This window comes from Melospiza georgiana, chromosome 26, assembly GCF_028018845.1.
Source record: "Melospiza georgiana isolate bMelGeo1 chromosome 26, bMelGeo1.pri, whole genome shotgun sequence".
Lineage (NCBI taxonomy): Eukaryota > Metazoa > Chordata > Aves > Passeriformes > Passerellidae > Melospiza > Melospiza georgiana.
Window position 1 is genome coordinate 3,859,998 of NC_080455.1, and position 24,433 is coordinate 3,884,430.

A 24,433-nucleotide genomic window follows, 5' to 3' on the forward strand; every position below is an offset into this window, starting at 1 on the left:
TGGGGCTGCTCTAATTATTATTATTACCTCTATTTATTGATGTATGTGGTTTTACTCAGGACAGCTGTGCATTAAAGCTGTGGACATTGACTTATACTGATGCCTTTTTTTTCCCCTCTGACTGCACCACATCCTCTTGTCTGCCAGTCACAACCACAGATAGGGCGGCCAAAGCTCTCTCTGACCCAGGGACAGCTGTTCATAAAGAGAAATCCTGGGTGAGAGCCCAAAAGAGGCTCTGCTAGCCCAGGCCCTGGAGTGCCCTGCCCCAGGTTCTTCCCTTTCCTCAAACCCCCATGTTCCTCCCCAGCTCTGAGTCTCCAAAGGCCTCAAAGGTAACTTGGAGACTCCTCTGCTTTCTGGAAGAGCTCTCTGGGGGCAGGATGAGGCAAGGAGCCAGGATGGTCAAAGCTGGCTGAAGGAAGGGATTGGGATCGTCCCACTCTGCTCTGCCCTGGGGCAGCCTCACCTCCAGTGCTGGGGGCACTCTGGGCACCACGAGATCAGAAGGACCCAGAGCTGTTGGAGAGTGCCCAGAGGAGGGACACGGAGCTGGGGAAGGGCTGAGGAGCAGCTGAGGGCACTTGGCTCGTTCAGCTGCAGCCCAGGAGACCGAGGGGAGGCTCCTCGGGGGCTGCAGCTCCTCCCCAGGGCAGGCACAGGGGCAGGGGCTGAGCTCTGCTCTGGCCCAGGGACAGGAGCCCAGCAAGGGCTGCAGCTGTGCCAGGCCTTGGTGCTGCCCAGGGACAGTCCCTGCAGGCTGGGCCAGCACCCAGAGCCAGCACAAGGCTCAGCTTGGCACTGTGAGCAGCCAGGTTTGGGGAACAGGAGAGTGCCCCATGGCTGAGGGTGGCTCCCTGAAACGCAGCTGCACCAAGGGAATGTCACCCCTGGGACCATTTCTGGGCCCCGGCCAGTAAAGCAGCAGCAGAATCACTCTGGATTTTATCTCTGGGGAGAAAGTGACGGGCAGTGCCTTCTGCAATGTCCCTCTGCAATGGTCCCCAGGGCCACTAGATGGCAAATTTGGCTCATGAACCCCGAGCGATATTTCTTCCTGCGAGAGAAATGCCTTGCCATGGACTGGACTCCCAGGCCTGGTCCCTCTGTTCTCTGGGGTTAGATGTGGGAATCCACAAAATCAGAGGGTTTTGGGAAAGCTGCTAAAGGCATCTGCTGCCTGAGATGTGAGCTGGTGGCATCTTCTCGTTGTTATAACCACGTAATGAGGCGGATGCTGAAAAATAAAACAGCTCAAGGCACATTCCACAGCAGCCCCGTCCTATGGTCACAGGGGTCTGAGGATGAGGGAAGAGATGAGGATCTGACAGAAGGCTTGATTTATTGTTTTATGATATATATTACATTAAAACTATACTAAAAGAATAGAAGAAAAGGTTTCATCTCAGAAGGCTAGCTAAGCTAAGAATAGAAAAGAAAGAATGATAACAAAGGTTTGTGGCTCAGCTCTCTGTCGGAGTCAGCTGTGCTGTGATTGACCATTAATTACAAACAAGCAGATGAGACCAATCACAGATGCACCTGTTGCATTCCACAGCAGCAGATAACCATTGTTTACATTTTGTTCCTGAAGCCTCTCAGCTTCTCAGGAGGAAAAATCCTAAGGAAAGATTTTTAACGCAAAGATGTCTGGGACACCATCCCGTTTGTGATTTGTACACAGCCCCTGGCCAGCGATAGCCAGACACCTCTCCTGCAGCACAGCCACCCCTCAGACACCTGCACAAGGAGCAGGGCACTGGGAGCTGCCATCTCCAGACTGTGCATGCCCCTGTGTGCCCATCCTGCGCCCATCCCATCCCTTTGCCTCTTTGTCTCCCCTGCATGCCATCACTCCCTTCTCTCCCCTCATCACCCCGTCTCCCTTTCGCTGACCCTCCCTGCCTCTCTCTCCCGCCCCTCCTCACCCTCACCCTTTCCCCGGCCCATCCTCACATTCTTCCCCAGCCTATTAATAACTTCTGGGCAATTGCACCGGGTCCCCGCTGGGCCCGGCCCCGCCGCCGCTGGCCCCGAACGCGCCGGCAGCAAGTTCAAAAGTGCAGCGGGGCTTTCACAGCCCCCGGCCCAGCCAGGGGGTGGAGGAGCCGCTGCCAAAGAAAAGGCGGCGTTGCCAGGGAGCCCCTGGCACAGGAAAAGGGGGTCACCCTCACCTCCGGCAGGAGCCGCGGGGATGGACGGGAAGCAGCAGCCCCGCGGATGGGGGATGAAGGGGATGGAGGGCTGGGGGATGAAGGGATGGAGGGCTGGGGGATGAAGGGGATGAAGGGGATGAAGGGCTGGGGGATGAAGGGCTGGGGGATGAAGAGATGGGGGATGAAGGGGATGGAGGGCTGGGGGATGAAGGGGATGAAGGGGATGGAGGGCTGGGGGATGAAGGGCTGGGGGATGAAGAGATGGGGGATGAAGGGGATGAAGGGCTGGGGGGATGAAGGGCTGGGGGATGAAGGGCTGGGCTGGGGGGGATAAAGGGCTGGGGGGATGAAGGGGATGAAGAGCTGGAGGATGAAGGCTTGGGGAATGAAGGGGGTGAAGGGCCAGGGGGATGAAAGGTTGGGGGAATGAAGGGCTGGGGAATGAAGGGGATGAAGGGCTGGAGGATGAAGAGGATGAAGGGCTGGAGGATGAAGAGGATGAAGGGCTAGGGGATGAAGGGCTGGGGGATGAAGGGGATGAAGGGGTTGAGGGGATGAAGGGCTGGGCTATGAAGGGCTGGGGGGATGAAGGGCTGGAGGATGAAGGGCTGGGGGACACGAAGGGCTGGGCTGGGGGGGATAAATGGCTGGGGATGAAGGGGGTGAAGGGCTGGGGGATGAAGGGCTGGGCTGGGGGGATGAAGCGCTGGGGGGATGAAGGGCTGGGGAATGAAAGACTGGGGGATGAAGGGCTGGGAAATGAAGGGCTGGGGGGATGAAGGGCTGGACAGGGGAGATGCAGGGCTGGGGTGATGAAGAGCGGGGGGATGAAGGGCTGGGCTGGGGGGATGAAGGGCTGGGGCATGAAGGGCTGGGGATGAAGGATTTGGGGATAAAGGGCTGGGGATACAGGGCTGGGAGATGAAGGGCTGGGGGATGAAGAGCAGGGGGATGCAGAGCTGGGCTGTGAAGGGCTGGAGGATGAAGGGCAGGGGGATGAAGAGCAGGGGGATGCAGGGCTGGGCTGGGGGCAAGCAGGGCTAATTGGCCACCTCCAGCCAGCCAGCCCCGGTGGGATGCTCGGCCCCAGCGGCCAAATCCCCCATGCAGTATGGAAATAAGGGAGGTGTCTGCCGGGAGAACAATGTCGCTGCAGTTGAGTGACTGTAACAGGCCCCGATGACAGCCGGGGCCGCGTTAAAAATGCCTATTCAAGCAGATCAAGACATTGAGAGGCCTCGTGGGGATCTGAAACCCTCGGGAATTTCTGGATGAGGCCAGAAGCTGAATCCCCCGCCCTGGGAACCTGCGGGAAGGGAAGAAAAAAAAAAAAGAGAGAGAGAAAAGAAAAGAAACCCACAAAGCAGCTTTAAAAGGGCGGCAGTGCCCGAGGCTGGGCCTCCTGCTCCGAGCAGGGCTGCAGCCTGAGAAAGCAAAGCAGCCCCAAGAGCAGCCTGTGACGGTGGTCTGGGCATCTGCACAGGGTTATCTGAGGCTGGGTTTGCCCCTCCGAAATGCCCCAAAGCTGCTGGGGATGCTCTCGATGCTGCCAGGGAGCCACGGCTGCATCTGTGGGGCAGAGCTGACAAACAGCCCTAAAGCTGGCAGGGGATGAAGGGATGGCCAAACAGGGAGTGGGGAACTCCTCGAGGCTGCAGTGGGCCCTTCTTGGCACCCTGGGGAGCTGTGAGGGCTCCCTGGGCCGTGTGGGTGTGACAGGGGTGACACCAGCTGAGCTCAGGACAGGAGGACCTGCAAAGCCCCATGTGTTGTAGTGTGTTTTTATACTTTGTAATACTTTGTGGTAGTTTTGTTTTGTATCCCCGTATTTTTCCCAAACGGTTTATCCCAGATTGTACCCCCCTCCCTCTACCTGTGTAATCCCTTTCCTTTGCTGAGATCACCCCCAAATCCCCACCCTGGCTCTCTGTCCATCACTCAGCATCCCATCCCCTCCATCCAGAACTTTTGGTCAGGACATCGAGTGATTACCCAGAGGCCAGGGGTCAGCCCCTCAAGTGTTTCTCCATAGGCTGTCCTAAATGTCCATTTCCCAGTATCCATACCTTAATTTATCTTATTGGTCAGTAAATGTTATCTAATTTATGTTTCCACCTCCCTTTAAGTGTAACCTTGGCACATCTTCGGGGCTCTCTCTCAGCAGGAACCCCCTGAGGTGTAGGGGCTCCTTTGGGACTCCTAGAATAAAACCTTGGATTAACTCCTGCTGAGAGTCGGCCCTTTATCTCCTACCCATGTCTCTGGTGTCTGTTCTGCTTAAAACCTCATTTTTGGGTCAGCTGGTTTATTTTCCCAGGTAATGGCTGTGCTTCTCCTTGCCCACATCTCTGTGATCCCTGGTCAGACCCAGCCCTGGCTGGGGGTGCAGATCAGACAGAAGAAGAAAAAAAGAAAAAGAAGAAAATGCAAAAAGAAAAGAATGACAGAGCACCTGCTCGGAGCAGGAGGCACCAGCCCAGGTGCCCTCAGCACCCTCGGGGCACGGGACAGTGTCTCCCAATTTTCTGCAGAGCTGGGGCTGGCTGGGGTTCCTGAGAGGCTCCCAGAGGGACAGAGACACCCATGCACAGGGACACAGGCTGGGACTGGCCTGAAAGAAACCTCTCTTTAATTCTGCCACGTCCCTGCTTTGGTTCTCCACTGAAAAAAAAAGAGAGGCAAGAGAAGGAGTGGGAGTGAGGAAGAGGATGGAGGCTGCTCCTGTCAGCTGATGCCAGATTAAAGAGGTTGGGAAACAACAGCATCAGTTGAGTCTGTTTGGTGCAATCGCGAAACGATTGAAAGAAAAGCGTTGATAAGGCACCAGTCCTGCAGCATCAAGGATTAACATTTACCTGTTCTGCTGCACCAGTTGCCTGCTGCTGTTTCAGATTCCCAGGATTTGGCTGGCAGACTGGAAACTTTTCAAGGCAGGGTGATTTATCTGTAAAAGATATTGCACATTCAAGGACCTGCATAAATAATGCAAAAGTAATTAATAATAACTCAGTCCCTGCTCTTAGCAGTGCCAGGAAAAGAAATTGCTTCACTAGAGTGTCGCTTATGCCTTTTGGAAAAGATCTTTATTTGTAAAGTGTCTCAGAGAGAAAGGACAGGGTAGTTTTGAAACAGGGAGTGGATGTCACAAAGTCCTGGGATTTTAGTGCCAGCCTGGCAATCTTCAGGACTGACTTAGAGTCAGGTGAAACCAACACTGGGTTTATGCTCAGTTTTAATCTCCCACGGCTGCAGCCAAAAGTTTGAAACCGTGAACACAAAGGGCTGAGAAACCCAGGAAGGAAAGAGATAAGCTCCAAGAATTATTACTTTTAAAAGTCTTGTCCTTTCAACTCAGTGTAACTTTGGAGGCTTGACACAGGATTTCCAGCTTGGGGTCTGGCAGTCCTGTCCCTCCCACTTCACACACTCCTTTTTTTTTGTTCCTCATTGTTTTCCCTACGTCCTTGCTGTCCACTTTTCTTAGGAGACAAAATGAACCATAAATGCCAGGATTTCATAGATATTGGTGGCTGTTCTGGGCAGGTGGAAGCTATCAGGGAATATGTCACTATATCAGGGAATATTGTCACTATATTCCAGGGAATGCTCTGTCATTTTTTTCTTTTTGCATTTTCTTTTTTTTCTTTTTTCTTCTTCTGTCTGATCTGCACCCCCAGCCAGGGCTGGGTCTGACCAGGGATCACAGAGATGTGGGCAAGGAGAAGCACAGCCATTACCTGGGAAAATAAACCAGCTGACCCAAAAATGAGGTTTTAATCAAAAGATCAAATAATCTCTTCAGCTGTTTCTATAAACCCCTGTGGTTTGGTTCCACTTGGGAAGACATTCTCACTGCTGCTGGCAGAAGAAAAACAAGCAGCTCCCTTCTGTCTGGCAAAGTGGTTTGAATAACTCCAACTCTCCACTAATGGCTGCTATCAAAATACCTAAAATGGCAGGATTAATTTTTCTGTGCCTTCCCATTACAGCTCAAAACGTGGTTTCAATTAGGGTCAGCCTCCACTTTTTTATTTTTTTTTGGTTCACTTTCTATGAACATTCAGCTGTTTCTCTCCCTATTCCTGCAGAGGTTCTTCACAGATGTGTTCAAACATAAAAAACTGGACTGTCCTGAAATGTCCCACTTTGCTTCTTTGGCACAAATATTTAACAAAAGGTAAAGATTTACCTGAAATGCTGAGAAATTCAACATTAAGTTGTGCATGGGGTTATAAATTTCACAATCTGCTGTAGATGCTGCATTTATTTAGATAGGCCTTCAACAAGAGACCAGCTGTCTCAGCTTCCTGAAATGTTTAAGCATATGTTTAATTTTAAGAATATGAATAATTCCATTGATATCAATGGCACTTACACTTAAGAATATATTTTGCTGAGCTGGAGCAAGGAATAGTGCCATGTAATGCCAATAAAGTGCAAATTTCAATATCTCACTAAGTGCTTTCTGGGACCAATTTAAAAATTAATCAATGAAGATCTGTCGTGTGAAAACACAAGAATTAATATATGTGAGATTTTGCTGTTTGCTATCCTAATATTGCCAAGTATTACCATCCACCAGAGCACTGACAAGTGAAATCAACCCCAAATCTGTGAAACAGAGCAAAAATGGCAACAAGTTGCATGTGTTGTTCATCATGAATCATCCTATCAGGCTTTACGATTTCCCCATTAACATTAAATAACATTTACCATCCTCACAAGTAGACAAAGATATAAATTAATTCCAATTAAGATTTGGAATCAGATGATCATTAATGTCCCTTCCAAGCCAAACCCTCTCAGGGATGAACAGGGTGGGATGTGCAGAATCAGAAGTTGGACTCATGATCATTGTGGGTCTTTTCCAATTTGGGACATTCTGTGATTCTATGAATCTTAATGTTTAAAATATCACAGAGCAAAGGGTGAAAAATACCATTATTTTCCTCTTTCTGCCTCTTACCCACCACAAAACATTTTTACGAGGATCAAATAAAAATTTCCAGGCACAAACCCTTCAGCCATTTGGATTTGCCCTCATAATTTTGCTCCTCACAAGTTCAACGCCCCTGACATTGCCTGTGACCTGCAGAGGGCTGGGCCGTGCCCCTCTTCCCCTGGGGTGGTGTCACCAAATAAATAACTTTATATCCATATGCAAATGATTGCTGTTTTCAAGCTGCTCCCCAGCGACCTCACACCCTGCTCAGACTGTGCAGGAATATGTTTCCCACATATGTCAGATGTTTTGTGACACATTTCACAGGGATTTAAAATAGATCTCCTGGCCTATAAAAATGCCCAGGCACCCAAACCAAGCAGCCTGCACCTGCACTGGTTGCCCTTCCAAAACTGTGTGAAATGTCCCCAAATGGATTGTATCCTTTATCCAGCTTAAATATTGATGGTTTATAACTTTATAAGTGAAGAGGATTCACTCATGGGAGGGAATTACCTGGTTTATTTGATGGCTGAGTAACAAAGGGAAAGAATTTGTTACAGCTTTGCTTCCACAGTGACAGCTCTGAATCCTCCCTGTGTTGGTCAAAACAGTGTTTGTCACATGTGTTTGTCACTTTACATTCCAGCCTGACTCCCTTGAAACTGCCCTGGCCGTGCTTTTGTGCAACAAAATCCAGCTCCAGGGTGTTTGAGATGTGCCATGCTGCTAAAAAATGGCTTTGCTGCAATCAGGGGCACTCCTGTCTCTCACAGGTAGCGATGGCACTGATAAAGCTGCAGTTTCAGTGGGCTGAATTTCAGCATGGCAGTGCCAGCCAAATGCCCTGAGTCACAGCACGTTGGCATAGCCCCCACTGCAGCGTGGGGCACTATCTGAGCTGGCACAGCACCTGAGCCAGGTGGAGCAGGGGACATTTGCATGCATTTGCATATGTGGCAACCCCTCCTGCAGTTACTGTGCAGACAGGTGAAAGCTCTTTTTACACCATTCCAGAAAAAAAAACAGTTTAGTGGAATCTACTATGGGAGCAGCTGACCCAGAGTCCACCAAAAAAAAAAAAAAAATTTCTTAATAATTTTGTTCAATCCCAGAATCAATCCCAATGGCTCAGATCATTGAGTCCAGTCACTAACCCAGCACCACCACCTCCTAAACCATGTCCTGCAGTTGCTGTGCAGACAGGTGAAAGCTCTTTTTGCACCATTCCAGAAAAAAAAAAAAACAGTTTAGTGGAATCTATTATGGGAGCAGCTGACCCAGAATCCACTAAAAAAAAAAAAAAAAAAAGCAGAAATTCTTAATAATTTTATTCAATCCCAGTGGTTCAGATCATTGAGTCCAGCCACTAAGTGCCACCACCACTCAAACCATGTCCCCAGGGGCCACATCCAAAGTTTTTTGAGCACTTCCAGCAATGGTGATTCCACCACTGCCCTGGTGGAATGTAAAGCATTCCAATGCTTTACAACCCTTTCTGTGAGGAAATTTTCACAACATCCAACCTAAATCTCCCCTGGACCAACCTGAGGCTGGATTTTGTCCTGTTCCTTGCTCCCTACATGGCTGCACTCTGCTGTCAGGGAGCTGTGGAGAACCAAAAGGTCCCTCCTGAGCCTCATTTTCTCCAGGCTGAGGTTTGGAATTTTAAAGGTTCTGGAAAAGCAGCTCCAGGAGCTCTGGTTTTGTCTCACAATGTGCTCTGAATGCAGAGAGCATCACACAGCACCAGGCTGGGGATCCACTGCCCTTGGAAAACAGCAGTGGCTCTCAAAGCCCCCCAGGCTGAATTCCTGGGGTTGGAAATGGCAGAAACAGCAGTGCCAAGAGGAGAAGGCTCCACACAAGGTGAGAAGAGCTCAGGATGCTCAGAAGCAGGGCAAGCATGAGGATGCAGCCACTGGGCTGCCACCTTAGAGCCCTAGGAAGCTCCCAGCACTGGGAGGGCCTTGGAGAGCTCCTGTCTCAGTGTATTTGTAGAATCATGGAATGGTTTGGGTTGGAAGGGACTTTAAAGCCCATCCAGGCCACCCCTCCATGGGCAGGGACACTATTCCAGGTATCTCCAAACCCCACCCAACCTGGATTTGGACACTTCCAGGGATGGGGCAGCCACAGCCAATCCCTACTCACTATTGGGCTCTTCAACCCAGAGCACAGCTCAGAACAGGGCTAGACTTTGGTCTGGTTAGACTTTGGTGCTGGTCACACTTCTCCACTGATCTCCTAGTAGTCATGTACTACTTTTCAAGCTATTTTTCACCCCTCATCTGGTATTTTTCAGTAGGCTGAAGTTTACCCTGCTGAAGGTGACAGTCCCCAGTCACAAGGTGGCCTCTCTCTCTCTCAGCACATGGGCACCTCTCAAAGCCTTTGGCAGCCCTGTGCAGAGCAGACATGGATTTCAGCAGTGAATCTCCCTCTCTGCCTTTGTCCCAAATTGTGTTTGCTCCAGTGGCCACATGAGGTGCCTGGGCCCATCCTCGTGCCAGCAGTTTGTGTTCAGCCTGGGGCAAATCCAGCTGGTGAAATTCTCCCCGTGGCAGGTCTGGCCAGGCTCTTACATCACTTGGCCAAAGCTGACCCCTGTGTGCAGAGCACCAGAGGAAATCCCTGTCAGGATCTCTAGCTGCTCACAGTGACCCCAAGAAAAGTTGGAAAGTCTCTTTTCCCAGCCCAGCGCCTGAAGAAGGAGTCAGAGCTCTTCATTTCTTGGTCTCAAGGTTGTTTATTGTATCTTATCTATAAAATTCTTTCTCCTGTCCTGCTCAGCGAGACAGTCCAGGCACTCTGCCTGCCCCCAGGGCAGCGTTATGTCTTCATACTAAAAACTACCTGTACAATGTTTACAATTACTTCCCAATACCTCTCACCTGTGTTAGACAGTGAGCTTCTACTCTAAACCAATCTAAAAGTGCCAACATCACAGCAGAAGATGGAGGCCAACAAGAAGAAGAAGGAGAAAGGCTGGACACATCCAGATCCCTCCATCTTGCCCCCTGAATCCCCATTCTAAAAACCCAAAAAATCTCTTTTTTCACCCCTTTTTCATTCTACTTAAATTGTTGTGGCTTGCTTATCTTCATATAAGGTTGGTCATTTTCTCCACAGGTTATAATCAAACCCACAGGTGTTTTGGGCTCTGTGCCAGGGTCTCTGAGCCCCCTGGCAGGGATCTTGGCCATCCAGGACAGCCAGAGAGATGTCCTGAATTCTGACACCACTGGAGCTTGTTGCTCTGGCCACTGTTGATATTTGCCATTCCCAACTTGTGCCAACATCACAGCAGAAGACGGAGGCCAAGAAGAAGAAGAAGGAGAAAGGCTGGACATGCCCAGTTCCCTCCATCTTGCCCCCTGAATCCCCATTCTAAAAACCCCAAAAATCTATCTTTTTACCCAGTGATAACTTCACTATTATTCTACCTAAACTGTCGTGGCTTGCTGATCTTCATATAAGGTTGGTAATTTGCTCCAGGGGTCATAATCAAACCCACAGGTGTCTTGGGCTCTGTGCCAGGGTCTCTGAGCCCCCTGGCAGGGGTCTGGGCAGTCCAGGACAGCCACAGGGATGTCCTGAATTCCCTTCCTGAATTCTGACACCACTGGGGCTTGTTGCTCTGGCCATTATTGATATCTGCCATTCCCAACTTGTGCCACCATCACAGCAGAAGATGGAGGCCAAGAAGAAGAAGAGGAGAGGCTGGACACGCCCAGATTCCTCCATCTTGCCTCGTGAACCCCCATAGCAAAAACCCCAAAATCTACTTTTCCACCCCATGATAACTTCACTATTATTCTACCTAAACTGTTGTGGCTTGCTGATCTTCATATAAGGTTGGTAATTTGCTCCACGGGTCATAATCAAACCCACAGGTGTCTTGGGCTCTGTGCCAGGGTCTCTGAGCCCCCTGGCAGGGATCTTGGCCATCCAGGACAGCCACAGGGATGTCCTGAATTCTGACACCACTGGAGCTCGTTGCTCTGGCCATTATTGATATCTGCCATTCCCAACTTGTGCCACCATCACAGCAGAAGATGGAGGCCAAGAAGAAGAAGAAGAGAGGCTGGACACGCCCAGATTCCTCCATCTTGCCTCCTGAACCCCCATAGCAAAAACCCTAAAATCTACTTTTCCACCCCATGATAACTTCACTGTTATTACACCTAAACTGTTGTGGCTTGCTGATCTTCACACAAGGTTGGTAACAATCAAACCCACAGGTGTTTTGGGCTCTGTGCCAGGGTCTCTGAGCCCCCTGGCAAGGTCTTTGTCCTCCTGGATGTTCTGGGTTCCCACAGAAGGCGGCCTCACCTCAATAGCCAGCGGGACAGGATTGATGGGTGTCACTTCAGCAGCCCATTATAATGCCAAGCTCACCTTTGGTGTTAATGAGGCCCCTTCATTAGGAGCCTGGAGCAGAGGGGTCAGGGGCTGAATGGTGACAGGCTCCTTTCTCCCCCAGCAATCTGGTGCTGCTCATTCAGAACTGGGTCACGTTAGTGGAGCAGTTCCAGTTTGTGCTGCCCATGTTGCATCTGCAAGGGACGTGATGTGTTTGGGACTATTCATCTGGCTCTTTTCACCAGCACTAAATACCCAGAAAGAATAAAATAAATTCTCATTGTGTTCCCACTTACTAAGAAAATTTTCCCTCTTCCTTCTGGTTCAGGGGGTTATTGTACATTTAAATCCTTCTGCATTTTTCAGTAGCTATAGCATGCTATAATTTAGATTTTCCTCAGGCACAAAAGAACTTAGTTAAGCTAAACTGTATTACAGTGTGGGTTGGGTTTTTTTACAAAGTCCTTCATTAATAAGGAGCTAAAGAATTTCCAAGCTGTCTGTAATTTTTCCCAGATGCAGCTAGTAGTTGCTAGGAGTATCTTTTTGGCAATCAGAGTTTTTGGTTATTAACAATCTGGGCTTTTGCTACACTCCACCAGTGTTAAATATGTTCTGTGAACGCTGCAGTGTGGAGTGTGAACTGCAGAAGGGGAAAGCAGACACCAGGCACAAGAAAATCATTTCTTAGAAGAATAAACACTGCTGGGGTTCACAGCTGATTGAAACAGGATTCCCTGCAGGGATCCCAGTGTTGATTAACAAACCAGGAGCCAGCGTGGCTGCAGCCCTCACTCACAGCTTCTCCTATCACCCTGAGGTGAGCCTGTGCCAGACACAGACCAGAGCAGCACCCAGGTCCCCCAGAGGAACCAAATCCTCCCTCAGCTTCAGGGTCAGGACATTTTCACAGGCAGCACACAAGGAGGTGATGCTGAGGTTGGCAAAGCTTTGGTCCACACCAGGAGAAAGATCTCTGCCCCTTCTTACTGAAATATCACCAATTCTGGGTTTCAGCTGCAGCTTTGTTCATCCTGGGAGCACCACAGAGCACTTGGCTTTGCAGAAGTGGGTGAAGGCCACCAGAATCATTTTGCAGCTGTCAGAGAAGTCACTGACACCCAGAACCTGAGGATCTTTCCACTCAAGCACGTTGCACAAAGTGGGAGAGTGAATTTTCTCACAGAAACCCTGCTCAAACGCGAGGTTTGTGTCCTAATCTTTAAATCCTTTCGAGATATTACAAGATGATCATTTTCCTGCACTGCCTGGTTCTTTCCGTGCTGGAATCAGCCTTGCTTGTTCCCTGGCTGGTGTCCAAGCCACTCAGAGCCCAGTCTGACCACAGAAGTCGTGGTTTTAGTGCAAGAGTGGAAGCAGGGAAGGCTGCAACTAAATTAGTAATGAGAAAATAATAATGAATTATGAAAAACACTGAAACAAACTTGTTCCTCCAGAGACAGGAAGGGCAAGCCACAAGCACAGACACATGAAACCATGACAGGGACTTGCAGTCGACGTATGGCTGATGTACAGCCCACCTCACAGTGATGAATTTTTTTCCCTAAACTCACAGGAATGAATTTTTGCTGGAAAATGAGCAATTCAGGCATTTTGGGCTGCATGAGGATGGTCTGGAGGGGCTGCTGGGGAGGGTGGGGGCTGTGTGTGAGGGGTCAGTGTGTTCCTGCAGAGAAAGGGAGCCCGGGGAGGAAGGGAGGAGCTGCCTTGAGGGACAGTTTTGTTTCATCCCAAGAGCAGGGTGGGCTCTGCCAGTCTGGTGGCTGTGGGGACATCTGAATGTGGGCTGCTCTGCCAGGACTTTACCCACCAGGACTCACCTGATCTCAGTGCCCCAGTTGCTGCCTCCTTTGCTCACATTCCCTAGGAAAAACCACGTTCAAGCATCCCAGTGTGCACAGGCAGGAGGGAGAAAGATCATCTGCTGCTCAGATCATCCCAAGAACTGGGGTGGGATCTGTCAGTCTGGTGGCTGTGGGGACACTTGGGCTGCTCTGTCAGGACTTCGCCCACCAGGACTCACCTGATCTCAGCACTTCAGTTGCTGCCTCCTTTGCTCACACTCCAGGAACAGCCACGTTCAAATATCTGAGAGTGCACAAGCAGGAGAGAGAAAGAACGTGTTGTCCTTTCCCAGGGCTGGAACCTGGGAAAACACCCCTGAAATCTTTCCCATCCCTGGCCGAGGCAGGGATAAGTGCAGTGCAAAGTCTTTTTTCCACTTTATTTTTCATCATCCCCAACTCTCACAGGACAGAACCAGCCCTTGGCATGGTCCCCCTACCATGGGCCAAGCCAGATTAAACACACACCTTTCAGTCTGAGACAAGGATCTTTGAGGCAAGACTCTGGAAAGAAAAATAAAATAGAAAAAAAAAAAAACACCCCCAAACAAAAATGAAGGAGAGCTGTCGTGTCTCATTTGCATATTTGAATATGCAAATAAGGAGTGTTTCTTATCCATTGGCACTGGCCCTACTGTAGATGGCAGCAGCACAGCGGATCTCTGCCAGCATCCAGTGCCACAAAGAAAAACGCTAATTGGATTTGCAGACGCTGATTGCAAAGCCCAGAAGTTGCTGGAATAGGTATAAAGAAGCAGGAGCTCAGCCCACGGCTGCCTCGGGTGCGAAGGCACTCGGCTGACAGCTCGTTAGCTCGAGATCTCCCTGCAAAATGAGGAGTTTGGAGAAGCCTGGATGGCTGCTGGCTCTGGCATCCCCAAAACTCCCAAAGAGCCTGGCAAATTTTCTACCCTTGGCTGTGATTTTTTTGTTTTTTTTTTTTTTTTCTTTTTGAGGGGAGCTTGAAAAGAAAATCGGGGTGGGTTTGATCAGCGGTTGTGCTGGAAACAGTTCAGGCTGGGAACTGCTAGCAGAGCAAAGGCTGGTTCTAGGAATTTCTCTCCTTGAGTGTTTTTGCAGTTGAATGTAAAGAGCCACCCCAGCACATTTTAAATTAATCCATTCATGCCACTTCATCAAATATCCTGAGCTGGAAGGGATCCACAGGATCAGCAAAGCCCAGCTCCAACTGCTTGTCCCAGCAGAGAGTGCTTGGAGCACCAGGTGGTACTTACCCCAAATGGGACACCCCAAATTGTAAACTAAAAATGTGGTTTAATGCCCAATTATTGAGTGGCCAGAGAAGCTGAGACACCTGGGTGTGGGTTTCCCATCTTGGAAGTGTCCGAGTTCTTGCTCAGATCCTGAAAGCTGGAGGAGTGACCCATTCCAAACACAGAATCACAGAATTTTCAAGACTGGAAGAGACCTATAAGATCATCTAGTCCAGCCGATGTTCTAACTGTTCAACTAGATCATGGCAGCAAGCAAACCAGAAGTGGGATGAGCTGGAAGGGATCCACAGGGATCAGCAAAGCCCAGCTCCAACTGCTTGTCCCAGAAGAGAGTGCTTGGAGCACCAGGTAGTGCTAACCCCAAATGGGACACCCCAAATTGTTCACTAAAAATGTGGTTTAATGCCCAATTATTGGCTGCCAGAGAAGCTGAGACACCTGGCTATGTGTTTTCCCCATCTTGGAAGTGTTCAAGTTCTTGCTCAGATCCTGAAAGCTGAAACAGTGTCCCATTCCAAACCAGAAGTGGGATGAGCTGGAAGGGAACAGCAAAGCCCAGCTCCAACTGCTTGTCCCAGCAGAGAGTGCTTGGAGCAAAAGAGAGTGCTTACCCCAAATGGGACACCCCAAATTGTTCACTAAAAATGTTGTTTAATGCCCAATTATTGGCTGCCAGAGAAGCTGAGGCACCTGGCTGTGGGTTTCCCACCTTGGAAGTGTCCAAGTTCTTGCTCAGATCCTGAAAGCTGAAACAGTGACCCATTCCAAACCAGAAGTGGGATGAGCTGGAAGGGATCAGCAAAGCCCAGCTCCAACTGCTTGTCCCAGCAGAGAGTGCTTGGAGCACCAGGTGGTGCTTACCCCAAACAGGACACTCCAAATTGTTCACTAAAAATGTGGTTTAATGCCCAATTATTGAGTGGCCAGAGAAGCTGAGACACCTGGGTGTGGGTTTCCCACCTTGGAAGTGTCCAAGTTCTTGCTCAGATCCTGCCCCTGAAAGCTGGAGGAGTGACCTGTGTCCAAACCAGTGCTTGGAGCAGGTAGTGCTAACCCCAAGTGGGACACCCCAAATTGTAAACTAAAAATGTTGTTTAATGCCCAATTATTGAGTGGTCAGAGAAGCTGAGACACCTGGGTGTGGGTTTCTCACCTTGGAAGTGTTCAAGTTCTTGCTCAGATCCTGAAAGCTGAAACAGTGACCTGTGTCCAAACCAGAAGTGGGATCTGCTTGTCCCAACTGCAGAGAGTGCTTGGAGCACCAGGTGGTGCTTACCCCAAATGGGACACCCCAAATTTTTCAGGGAAAATGTGGTTTAATGCCCAATTATTGGGCTGCCAGAGAAGGTGAGACACCTGGCTATGTGTTTTCCCCATCTTGGAAGTGTCCAAGTTCTTGCTCAGATCCTGGCCCTAAAGCTGGAGGAGTGACCCATGTCCAAACCAGAAGCTGTGTCCTGCACTGGGAAAGCACAAAAACAACCATTAACATCAGGCTGGGCAAAAATGAAAGCATGGGAAAATTGCCATTGAAGGAAATGAAAACAAAAAGCAAATCCTAACAACATTTCAGAGGAAGAAATGGGGAATTTTTCAAAAAAAAAAGCTTAGGGTCTGGTATGTCTGAACATCTTCTCTTGCACAAGGTGGAAATTCATTACACAAGGTGGAAATTCAGCAGAACAAGAGCAAACTTGGGAAAGATGAAGACATTCCCAGGAAATATTCAGCCCTGGGAGCACATAACCACCAAGGACTGTGATGAGGCTGGGAGTGAATAGCCAAGACGGGGAGGTAGAAAATAAAAAGATTTAGACCCGAGAGTCACGTGCATGGGAATAATGTCCACAATTAAAGATATCAATGAGAACTCCCAGAGAATGAGGCCCTTTCTCAGTGGAGAAGAAAAGGGACTGTCCAAGGAGATGTCTCTTGGGACTGCATCAGACAGAAACATGGAAAATTAAAACCAGAGCACTTAAAGGAACCCAAATCAGGCTCTTTTTTGTTGTTGTTGTTGTTAACTGAAGCGGTGAAGCGTTTTGCTTGGCTAATATCCCTCTATCAGGTTGATGAGGTAAAGTGGCTCTTTAGAACGATTTGGGAACCGATTAATCCTTGCCTGTGGCGATGAGGCAGCGGCACACAGAGTTATTGGCTTAACACGGGGGGTTTGCTGCTGCTGCCTCGCAGAGATCAACAAACTATTTCAAACAGGAAAGCTGCACGGGGAAAAATTCTGAGGGAGTTCGCTCGGAAACAGTCGCCAATCGCGTTTGTAAAGATTTCGCGGAGTTGTTTTAGGGCTGGTAAAACTGAGAGGTGTAAGTTGTCACTTAAAATTCTTAAAAAAGGAAATAAAAATAAAAGGATGAAACTCGCCCCGGGAGGGAGGAAGAGGGGGGAGAGGGGGAAGGAAGGCGGGAAGGGGAAGGGAACGGCAGGGGAATGAGGGACAAAGGGGAGAAGTGAGGGAAGTGAAGGGGAAATGGGAGCTGAGAGGAAATGTGGGAGAATGAGGGGAATAATGAGGGGAAAATGGTGGGGGGGAAAGGAGAGAAAGTGAGGGGAAAATGAGGGAGAGTGAGGGGAAAAAAGAAAGAAACTGCGGGGAAACCGAGGGGGGAAAAGAGAGAAAGTGAGGGGAAAATGAGAGGAAAAAGGAGAGAAACCAAGGGGAAAATGAGGGAGAGTGAGGGGGGAAAAAGGAGAGAAACTGAGGGGAAAATGAGGGGGAAAAAGAGAGAAATTGAGGGGAAAATGAAGGAGAGTGAGGGGAAAAAAGAAAGAAACTGAGGGGAAAATGAGGGGGGAAAAGAGAAACTGAGGGGAAAATGAGCAAGAGTGTGGGTAAAAGGAGAGAAACTGAGGGGAACATGAGGGAGAGTGAGGGGAAAACGGAAAGAAACAGAGAGGGAAAAAAGAGAAAAATTGAGGGAGAGTCAGGGGAGAAAATGAGAGAAATTGAGGGGAAAATGAGGGGGAAAAAGAGAGAAACTGAGGGGGAAATGAGCAAGAGTGAGGGGAAAAAGGAGAGAAACTGAGGGGAAAATGAGGGGGGGAAAGAGAGAAACTGACGGGGAAAAGGAGAGAAACTGAGGGGGAAATGAGAAAATAAACTCAGGGGAAAATGAGGGGGAGTGAGGGGAAAATGGAGAGAAATTGAGGGGAAAATCAGGGAGAGTGAGGGGGGAAAAAAGAGAGAAACTGAGGGGGGAAAAGAGAGAAACTGAGGGGGAAAGGAGTGAGAGTGAGGGGAAAAGAGGAAACTGAGGGGCAAAATGAAGGGGACTGAGAGGAAAGGATGAGGGCAATGAGGGTGAGAGGAAAATGGAAACTGAGAGGAAATGTGTGAGATAGAGGGGAGAAATGAGGAAGATTAAGGAGGAAAATCTGGGAGACTGAGGGGAAAAAAATGAGGAAGACCAATGGGAAAAGGAGATAAATGGAGGGAAACTTGAGGGGAAGATGTGTGAGACAAGGGGAAAATGGAAACTTAAGAGGAAATGTGGGAGATTGAAAGAAAATGAGGGGGAAAATGAGAAAAAGTGAGGGAAAAATGAGAGAGGGTGGGGGAAAGGAGAGAAGCTGAAAGAAAATGAGATTGAGGGAGGAAATGAGAGAAAACATGGGATACTGCAGGGAAAATAGAAACTGAGGGAGACATGAGGGAGACTGAGGAGAAAAGGGGAGATAAAGAGGGGGGAATGAGAGAAACTGAAAGAAAATGAGGGAGACCAAGGAAAAAAGAGGGAAAGGTGCAAAACAGAAAGAAAAAGGAGGAACACCAAGGGTAAAATGGAAACTGAAAGAAAATGTGGGAGATTGATGGGAGAAATGAGGGAGACTGAGAGGAAAAGGAAATAAATGTAAAAATGAGAATGTGGGCAATTGAAGCAAGAGAGAGCAAAGGAAAAATGAAGGAGAACAAGGGAGAATAAAGGAGTGAGGGGAAAGGGGGGAGAACAAGAGCAAATGAGAGAAACTGAGGGGAAACGAGAGACAGGCAGGAGGAAAAGGGGAGCACTAAGGGAAAATGAAAGACAACGAGAGGAAAAATGAGACGGGGGAACGTGAGGGAGACAAGGAGAGAAAAAAGGCGCAGGAAGGAGCGAGGCTGCGGAGAACAAGGCGAGCCCTGCCCGGCCATCCTGAGCTATCGGGACCTGCGGCTTCCCTCGTTCCCCCTTGTTCCCACCTCATTCGTGTCGGGAATTCACACACCGCCGGGGGAAACGTGGACCGAGGGCGGGATGGGCGGAGAAGGGGCGGGATGGCGCGGCCGGGAGCGCACGGCGAGGCCCACACGCTTGCTCCCTGTGTTGGCTGTGCACTAAGGGGAACACCGAGGGGAACAGAAGCGGGGACAGCACACCGGGACGGCGGCCAGAGCGGAGCCGCCGCCACATCGCCCCACACGGGGCTGGGGGGGCCAGACCCCGCTCCCGCCCCCCGCCTGACCCACAGCGCTGACCCCGCCCACGGGCCCGCCTTCTCCGCAGCCCGCCCGCCGCTCATTGGTGGATACACCTGTCCATCATGGGAAGGAGGGCGGGGCCGCGCCCCGCGGCGTGCGGCGCGCGGGCATTGGCGGCGCGCGGGGGCCGCTGTGGCGCTGAGGCGGTTTCCGGTTCCGCGGGGCGGGCGCGGGGCTGGCGCTGCCTGTGAGTGACACACAATGAGGCGGGCGGCGGGGCCGTGAGGGGCCGCGACCGAGCAGGCGGCGGCCGAGGAGGTGGGGAGGGGGGTGGGGGGGACGGACAGAGCGGCTTCGCTCGTGGACTGAGCGGGGGAAGAGATTCTCTCTCCCCCCCCGCCCCGCCGACCGGGCAGCGAAACCGCCGCGGCGGCGGGAGCGAGCGAGCGGGGCCCGCGGCGCTGCTGTGCCCAGCCATGGACAATCAGGTGAGGGGAGCGGCCGCGGCGCGCTGCCGGAGGGGTGGGGCGGTGCCGCCCCCCCTCAGAGAGGGGGGCACGTAGGGGAGGGACCCCCGGGAATGGGCCCTGAATGGGGGGGGGCGCCCCTGTCCTCGGGAAGGGGGGGGGCTGGGTGGCATCGCCCCCCTTTGGGGGGGTGTATCTGCTCCTCACACCATCTTTGGGGGGCCCATCTCCTCCCAGCCCCTCAAATTTGGGGGGGTACATGTCCTACCCACACCCTTTAAAGGGGACACCTTCTCCCCATTCTCTTTGGGGGGGCACACCTCCTCCCTCGTCGCTTTTGGGGGGTACATCTCCTCGTCAGTCACATTTGGGAGGCTCACCTCCTCCTACCCACACCCTGCTGCGGGGGCACATCTCCTCTCCAATCCCCTGTGGGCAGCACACGTCCTCCTCGCACCCCTTTGTGGGGGCACACCTCCTCCTTACAACCCCCATTTAGGGGGCACGTCTCCTTTCCACACCCTTTTGGGGGATGCAGATCCCCTCAATCCATTTTGGGGAGGGTCACATCTCCTTCCCACCCCCTATTTGGGAAGCGTGCACGCCTTCTCCCCTTTTGGGGGGGACACGTCTCCTTAATCCCATTTGGGGGGCACAGCTCTTCCTTCCCGCACCTTTTGCATAGGCACGCCTCCTTCCCAATCCCATTTTTGGGGGGGCACACCTCCTCTCCACGCCCCATTTGGGGGGGGGGGTGTACATTATCTCCCCAATCCCATTTAGGGGGGCACATCATTTGATGGGGACTCCTCCTTCCCACCCCGCATTTGGGGGTCACACCCCCTCCCCAGTCCCATTTTTGGGGAACACACCTCCTACCCACGCCCCATTTGGGGGACACACCTCCTCCACACTCCCCATTTCGGGGGGTACATCATTTCCCCAATCCCATTTGGTGGGGGGTACATCCTCTCCCCAATCCCATTTGAGGGGTGCATCATTTGATGGGGACTCCTCCTTCCCACCCAGCATTTGGGTGGCACACCCCCTCCCTAGTCCCATTTGGAGGACACACCTCCTCCACACTCTCCATTTTGGGGGGGGTACATCATCTCCCCAATCCCATTTGGGGGGGGGCACACCTCCTCTCCACGCCCCATTTGGGGGACACACCTCCTCCTCACTTCTCATTTGGGGTGGGGTACATCATCTCCTCAATCCCATTTGGGGGACACACCTTCTCCCCAATCCCATTTAGGGGGGCACATCACACCCTTCATTTGATGGGGACTCCTCCTTCTCACCCCATAATTTGGGGGTCCTAATCCCATTGATGGGGGTACACTCCCCACACCATTCTGGGGGGGTTTCAGCCTCTCCCCTCCGTGTGCGGCCGCTGCAGCCTCGCCCTCGGCGGGGGGGGATGCGAGCAGCATTTCCCGCAAATTCCTGCCTGGGATTATTGCCGGGAAGGGTTAATGCCACCGGGAAGGGTTAATGCCACCCGGAGAGTCCCTGCGGGCCTGGGGGGTTCCAGGATGCGTGCGGGAAGTTTACCTGAGGTGATGGGGATGTGGGCACGGGGAACCTTTTGTGTGCGGGGTGAGGGTAACAGGTACCGGGCTGAGGTTCGGAACCGGCCCCGCTATCCCGGATTACACCCGCAGGAGTGGAATGGGAGCTGCTGATGGCTTTCAGGCAATTAGCACATCAAACAAAAACCAGAGCAGCCTTCAGAATGTTTATTGAGAAGTTGAAAGCCGGCTCCTTTGTATTATTACAAATTGTTTGAATAGGATCCTGATTTCCCTTTGTTGAGAGACACGCTTGGAAAAAAAAAAGGGAAAAAAACCCTCCATTTTCAGCGGAGCAACTTTGGATGCTGGTTATGTTGGGAGATCTTATTTTCAAATGTGTTTCAACTTCTGGCTTAATTCACAGCGATTGTTAATTGGAGCAGGGTGTGAGGAGTGCAGCAAGTACAACTTTCACTCTCAGTTAAACAGTTCTCTTTTATGTTTAATTTCGGTCTCTTCCACACAGCCCCATCTGGTTCTCAGCTCCAATTTCTCAGCCGTTTCAACTCGGAAAGGCAGATTTTGTAGCCTGACAGTCATTTGCACTTCTCAGGAGAGGGGTAGTAACTGGCAACAGTAGCAGGATTTAAAGGGTAATTACGGAATCGATAACGTGAGGCTGCGGCACGGGCTGGCTCAGGGGATGTGAGCGCTGTGGGAAGCATCCCAGATAAAGCCGGCCTGCAGGCACGCTCCGATGTGAGCTGAGGATTTCGGCAGCCTGGCTCCACAATGCTTTTGCAGCGTTGGAGGGAAGCACACCTTGCCTTTCTTCTCAGCCCTTAATGCGACATGAAAGAGCAGCCGGCCCTAGGCTCGGTTCTTAGCGCAGGAACGAGGTGGAGCTGCTGTAGATAAGCCTTAAGAACAGGAAAAAATGGCCTGCCAAGAGAACTTGCAGAGGAAGGTATCCCAAAGAAATGCTGCAGCAATAATGGTGAAGGAATTAACGAGATGAGTTTGTCCCCGAGCCTTAGGATTGATGTGTTGGGTGGCTGGAGGTATTTTGCTGTGAAGATTTAAGCTGCCTGAAAGAGTGTGTTAAGGCTTATGGTTGAAATTGGAACTGGACTGCAATTTGGGAGGTCAGGCTTTGATGCCTGGTGCTCTGCAGACCTCCTGTGAGAGCTTTTTACAAAGACAAGAAGGCTGAGATGGAGTCACTTGTGCTTTTCCAGCAAGTATTCACCATGCTCTGGGAAAAAAATCTCGGCTTGGAGATACAAAGTGAGCATTAATTGTGCTCACACTCCTTGCTGCAGTTTGTCAGGGGGAAAATAAGGATGGTACTTTCCCTAAACATTGTCTGGAGCTCAGGAAGCTTTCTCTTTCCCTGCTCATTGTCTATCATGCCCTTGGTTTGGCTCCAGGTCAACATGTAATATAGGTAATGACAAATAATGCTGCCTCTCCCAATGGTAATTGGGACTTGCTAGGAAGAGCAAGACACTTATTTTCAAGCCTGAAGTGAAGAATGGGGTAGGGACTAAAACCAGCCTCTTTTTCTATGAGCCTCCCTGTGCTGTAGCTGGATTTTAGTAGATTTAGTTGGAGTCACTGCTGCTGCTCTGGTTTGTGTAACAAATCTGCACAAAAGTTGGGTACCTTGAGTGTTTTTCTCTGTCTACAAACGTGGCTCTAAGATTGCCTTGATTTATTTTGTGTCTGAATCCCATTTGCCTTTTCTCTGTTACATCTGTTTAATTCATTTCCTTTCTGCTGGCTGTGAAATCTGCAATACTATGTGGATTTTCACCATTAATTTCATTTGGTTTTTAAGGCACTTAATGGGATTTTTGTGCTTTGAGCCTGATGTGGAATACACCTTCTCTGTTACTCAGTGGTCAGAGTAGGATTCAGGAGTGCAAATCAGAATTAGGTCAGTTTAGTGTTGGACATTGTACAGGCAGATATGTTAACTTGGTCTTTGAAAGTGAGATAATAAAATATATTTAGAACCATACAGGAAACATAATTTTCTTCTGGTGAGTGATATATTCTAGAGAATATCATAAACCACCGATTCACGATCTGATTTTTCCTGTTTCAAGATGAGTTTTCTGTCAGTGCTGTGAATTCTGTAAGCTGTGAACATCAAGTTCTGTCTCTGACACTTTCTAGAAATAAAGATTCCTCAATTAGGACTTCGCTGACAATTTCACTGATAAGCGAGGCAGAGAAACCAATCCTTCTTTTAGAGCTGCTTTCTCTGCAATGTTAATATTAGGAAGAAAATAGGTATGAAATGGTGCTGGGAGTTATTTCTGTGGCAGCTTTGCCTTCCATAGCAGCCTGAGGTTGATCCCACATGGGGGGTGTTGTGTTCCTTGGGGGGTGTGGTGCCTTTAGGATGGTTTTGGGTTGTCTCTGCTGATGGTTTGGGGTTGTTGTCTGCTGATGGTTTTGTGTTGGTCTCTGCTGATGGTTTTGGGTTGTTGTCTGCTGATGGTTTTGGGTTGTTGTCTGCTGATGGTTTGGGGTTGTTGTCTGCTGATGGTTTGGGGTTGTTGTCTGCTGATGGTTTTGTGTTGGTCTCTGCTGATGGTTTTGTGTTGGTCTCTGCTGATGGTTTTGTGTTGTTGTCTGCTGATGGTTTTGTGTTCTCTGTCCCCCCGCAGTGCACGGTGCAGGTGAAGCTGGAGCTGATGGTTTTGGGTTCTGTGCTGATGGTTTTGTTTCTCTGTCCCCTCACAGTGCACGGTGCAGGTGAAGCTGGAGCTGATGGTTTTGTGTTCTCTGCTGATGGTTTTGTTTCTCTGTCCCCACAGTGCACGGTGCAGGTGAAGCTGGAGCTGATGGTTTTGGGTTCTCTGCTGATGGTTTTGTGTTCTCTGTCCCCACAGTGCATGGTGCAGGTGAAGCTGGAGCTGATGGTTTTGGGTTCTCTGCTGATGGTTTTGTGTTCTCTGTCCCCTCAGTGCAAGGTGCAGGTGAAGTGCTGGAGCTGATGGTTTTGTGTTCTGTGCTGATGGTTTTGTTTCTCTGGCCCCTCACAGTGCACGGTGCAGGTGAAGCTGGAGCTGATGGTTTTGGGTTCTGTGCTGATGGTTTTGTTTCTCTGGCCCCTCACAGTGCACGGTGCAGGTGAAGCTGGAGCTGATGGTTTTGGGTTCTCTGCTGATGGTTTTGTTTCTCTGTCCCCTCACAGTGCACGGTGCAGGTGAAGCTGGAGCTGGGGCACCGGGCCCAGCTGCGCAAGAAGCCGACCACAGAAGGTTTCACCCATGACTGGATGGTGTTCGTGCGGGGCCCGGAGCAGTGCGACATCCAGCACTTCGTGGAGCGCGTCGTCTTCCGGCTGCACGAGAGCTTCCCAAAACCCAAGCGAGGTCAGAGGGGCTGTAAATGAGCCTTAATTGGTCTTATCTTAGGGCAAGCTATTGCAGCTCCAGAGCTCAGCCCCCACGGG

General features: G+C 50.5%; 1 protein-coding gene across 2 annotated transcripts in view; it reads left to right on the plus strand.

Annotated features, from left to right (window-relative positions):
• Positions 1-19,326: 19,326 nt before the first annotated feature.
• Positions 19,327-24,433, plus strand: part of MLLT1 (MLLT1 super elongation complex subunit) — a 35,424-nt gene continuing 30,317 nt past the window's right edge. For both annotated transcript variants that reach the window (XM_058040699.1, XM_058040698.1), the window contains exons 1-2: positions 19,327-19,468; positions 24,173-24,353. In XM_058040699.1, coding sequence (XP_057896682.1) covers positions 19,457-19,468; positions 24,173-24,353 — 193 coding nt within the window. In that variant the 5' untranslated portion in view covers positions 19,327-19,456. The remainder of the gene's footprint in view (positions 19,469-24,172; positions 24,354-24,433) is intronic.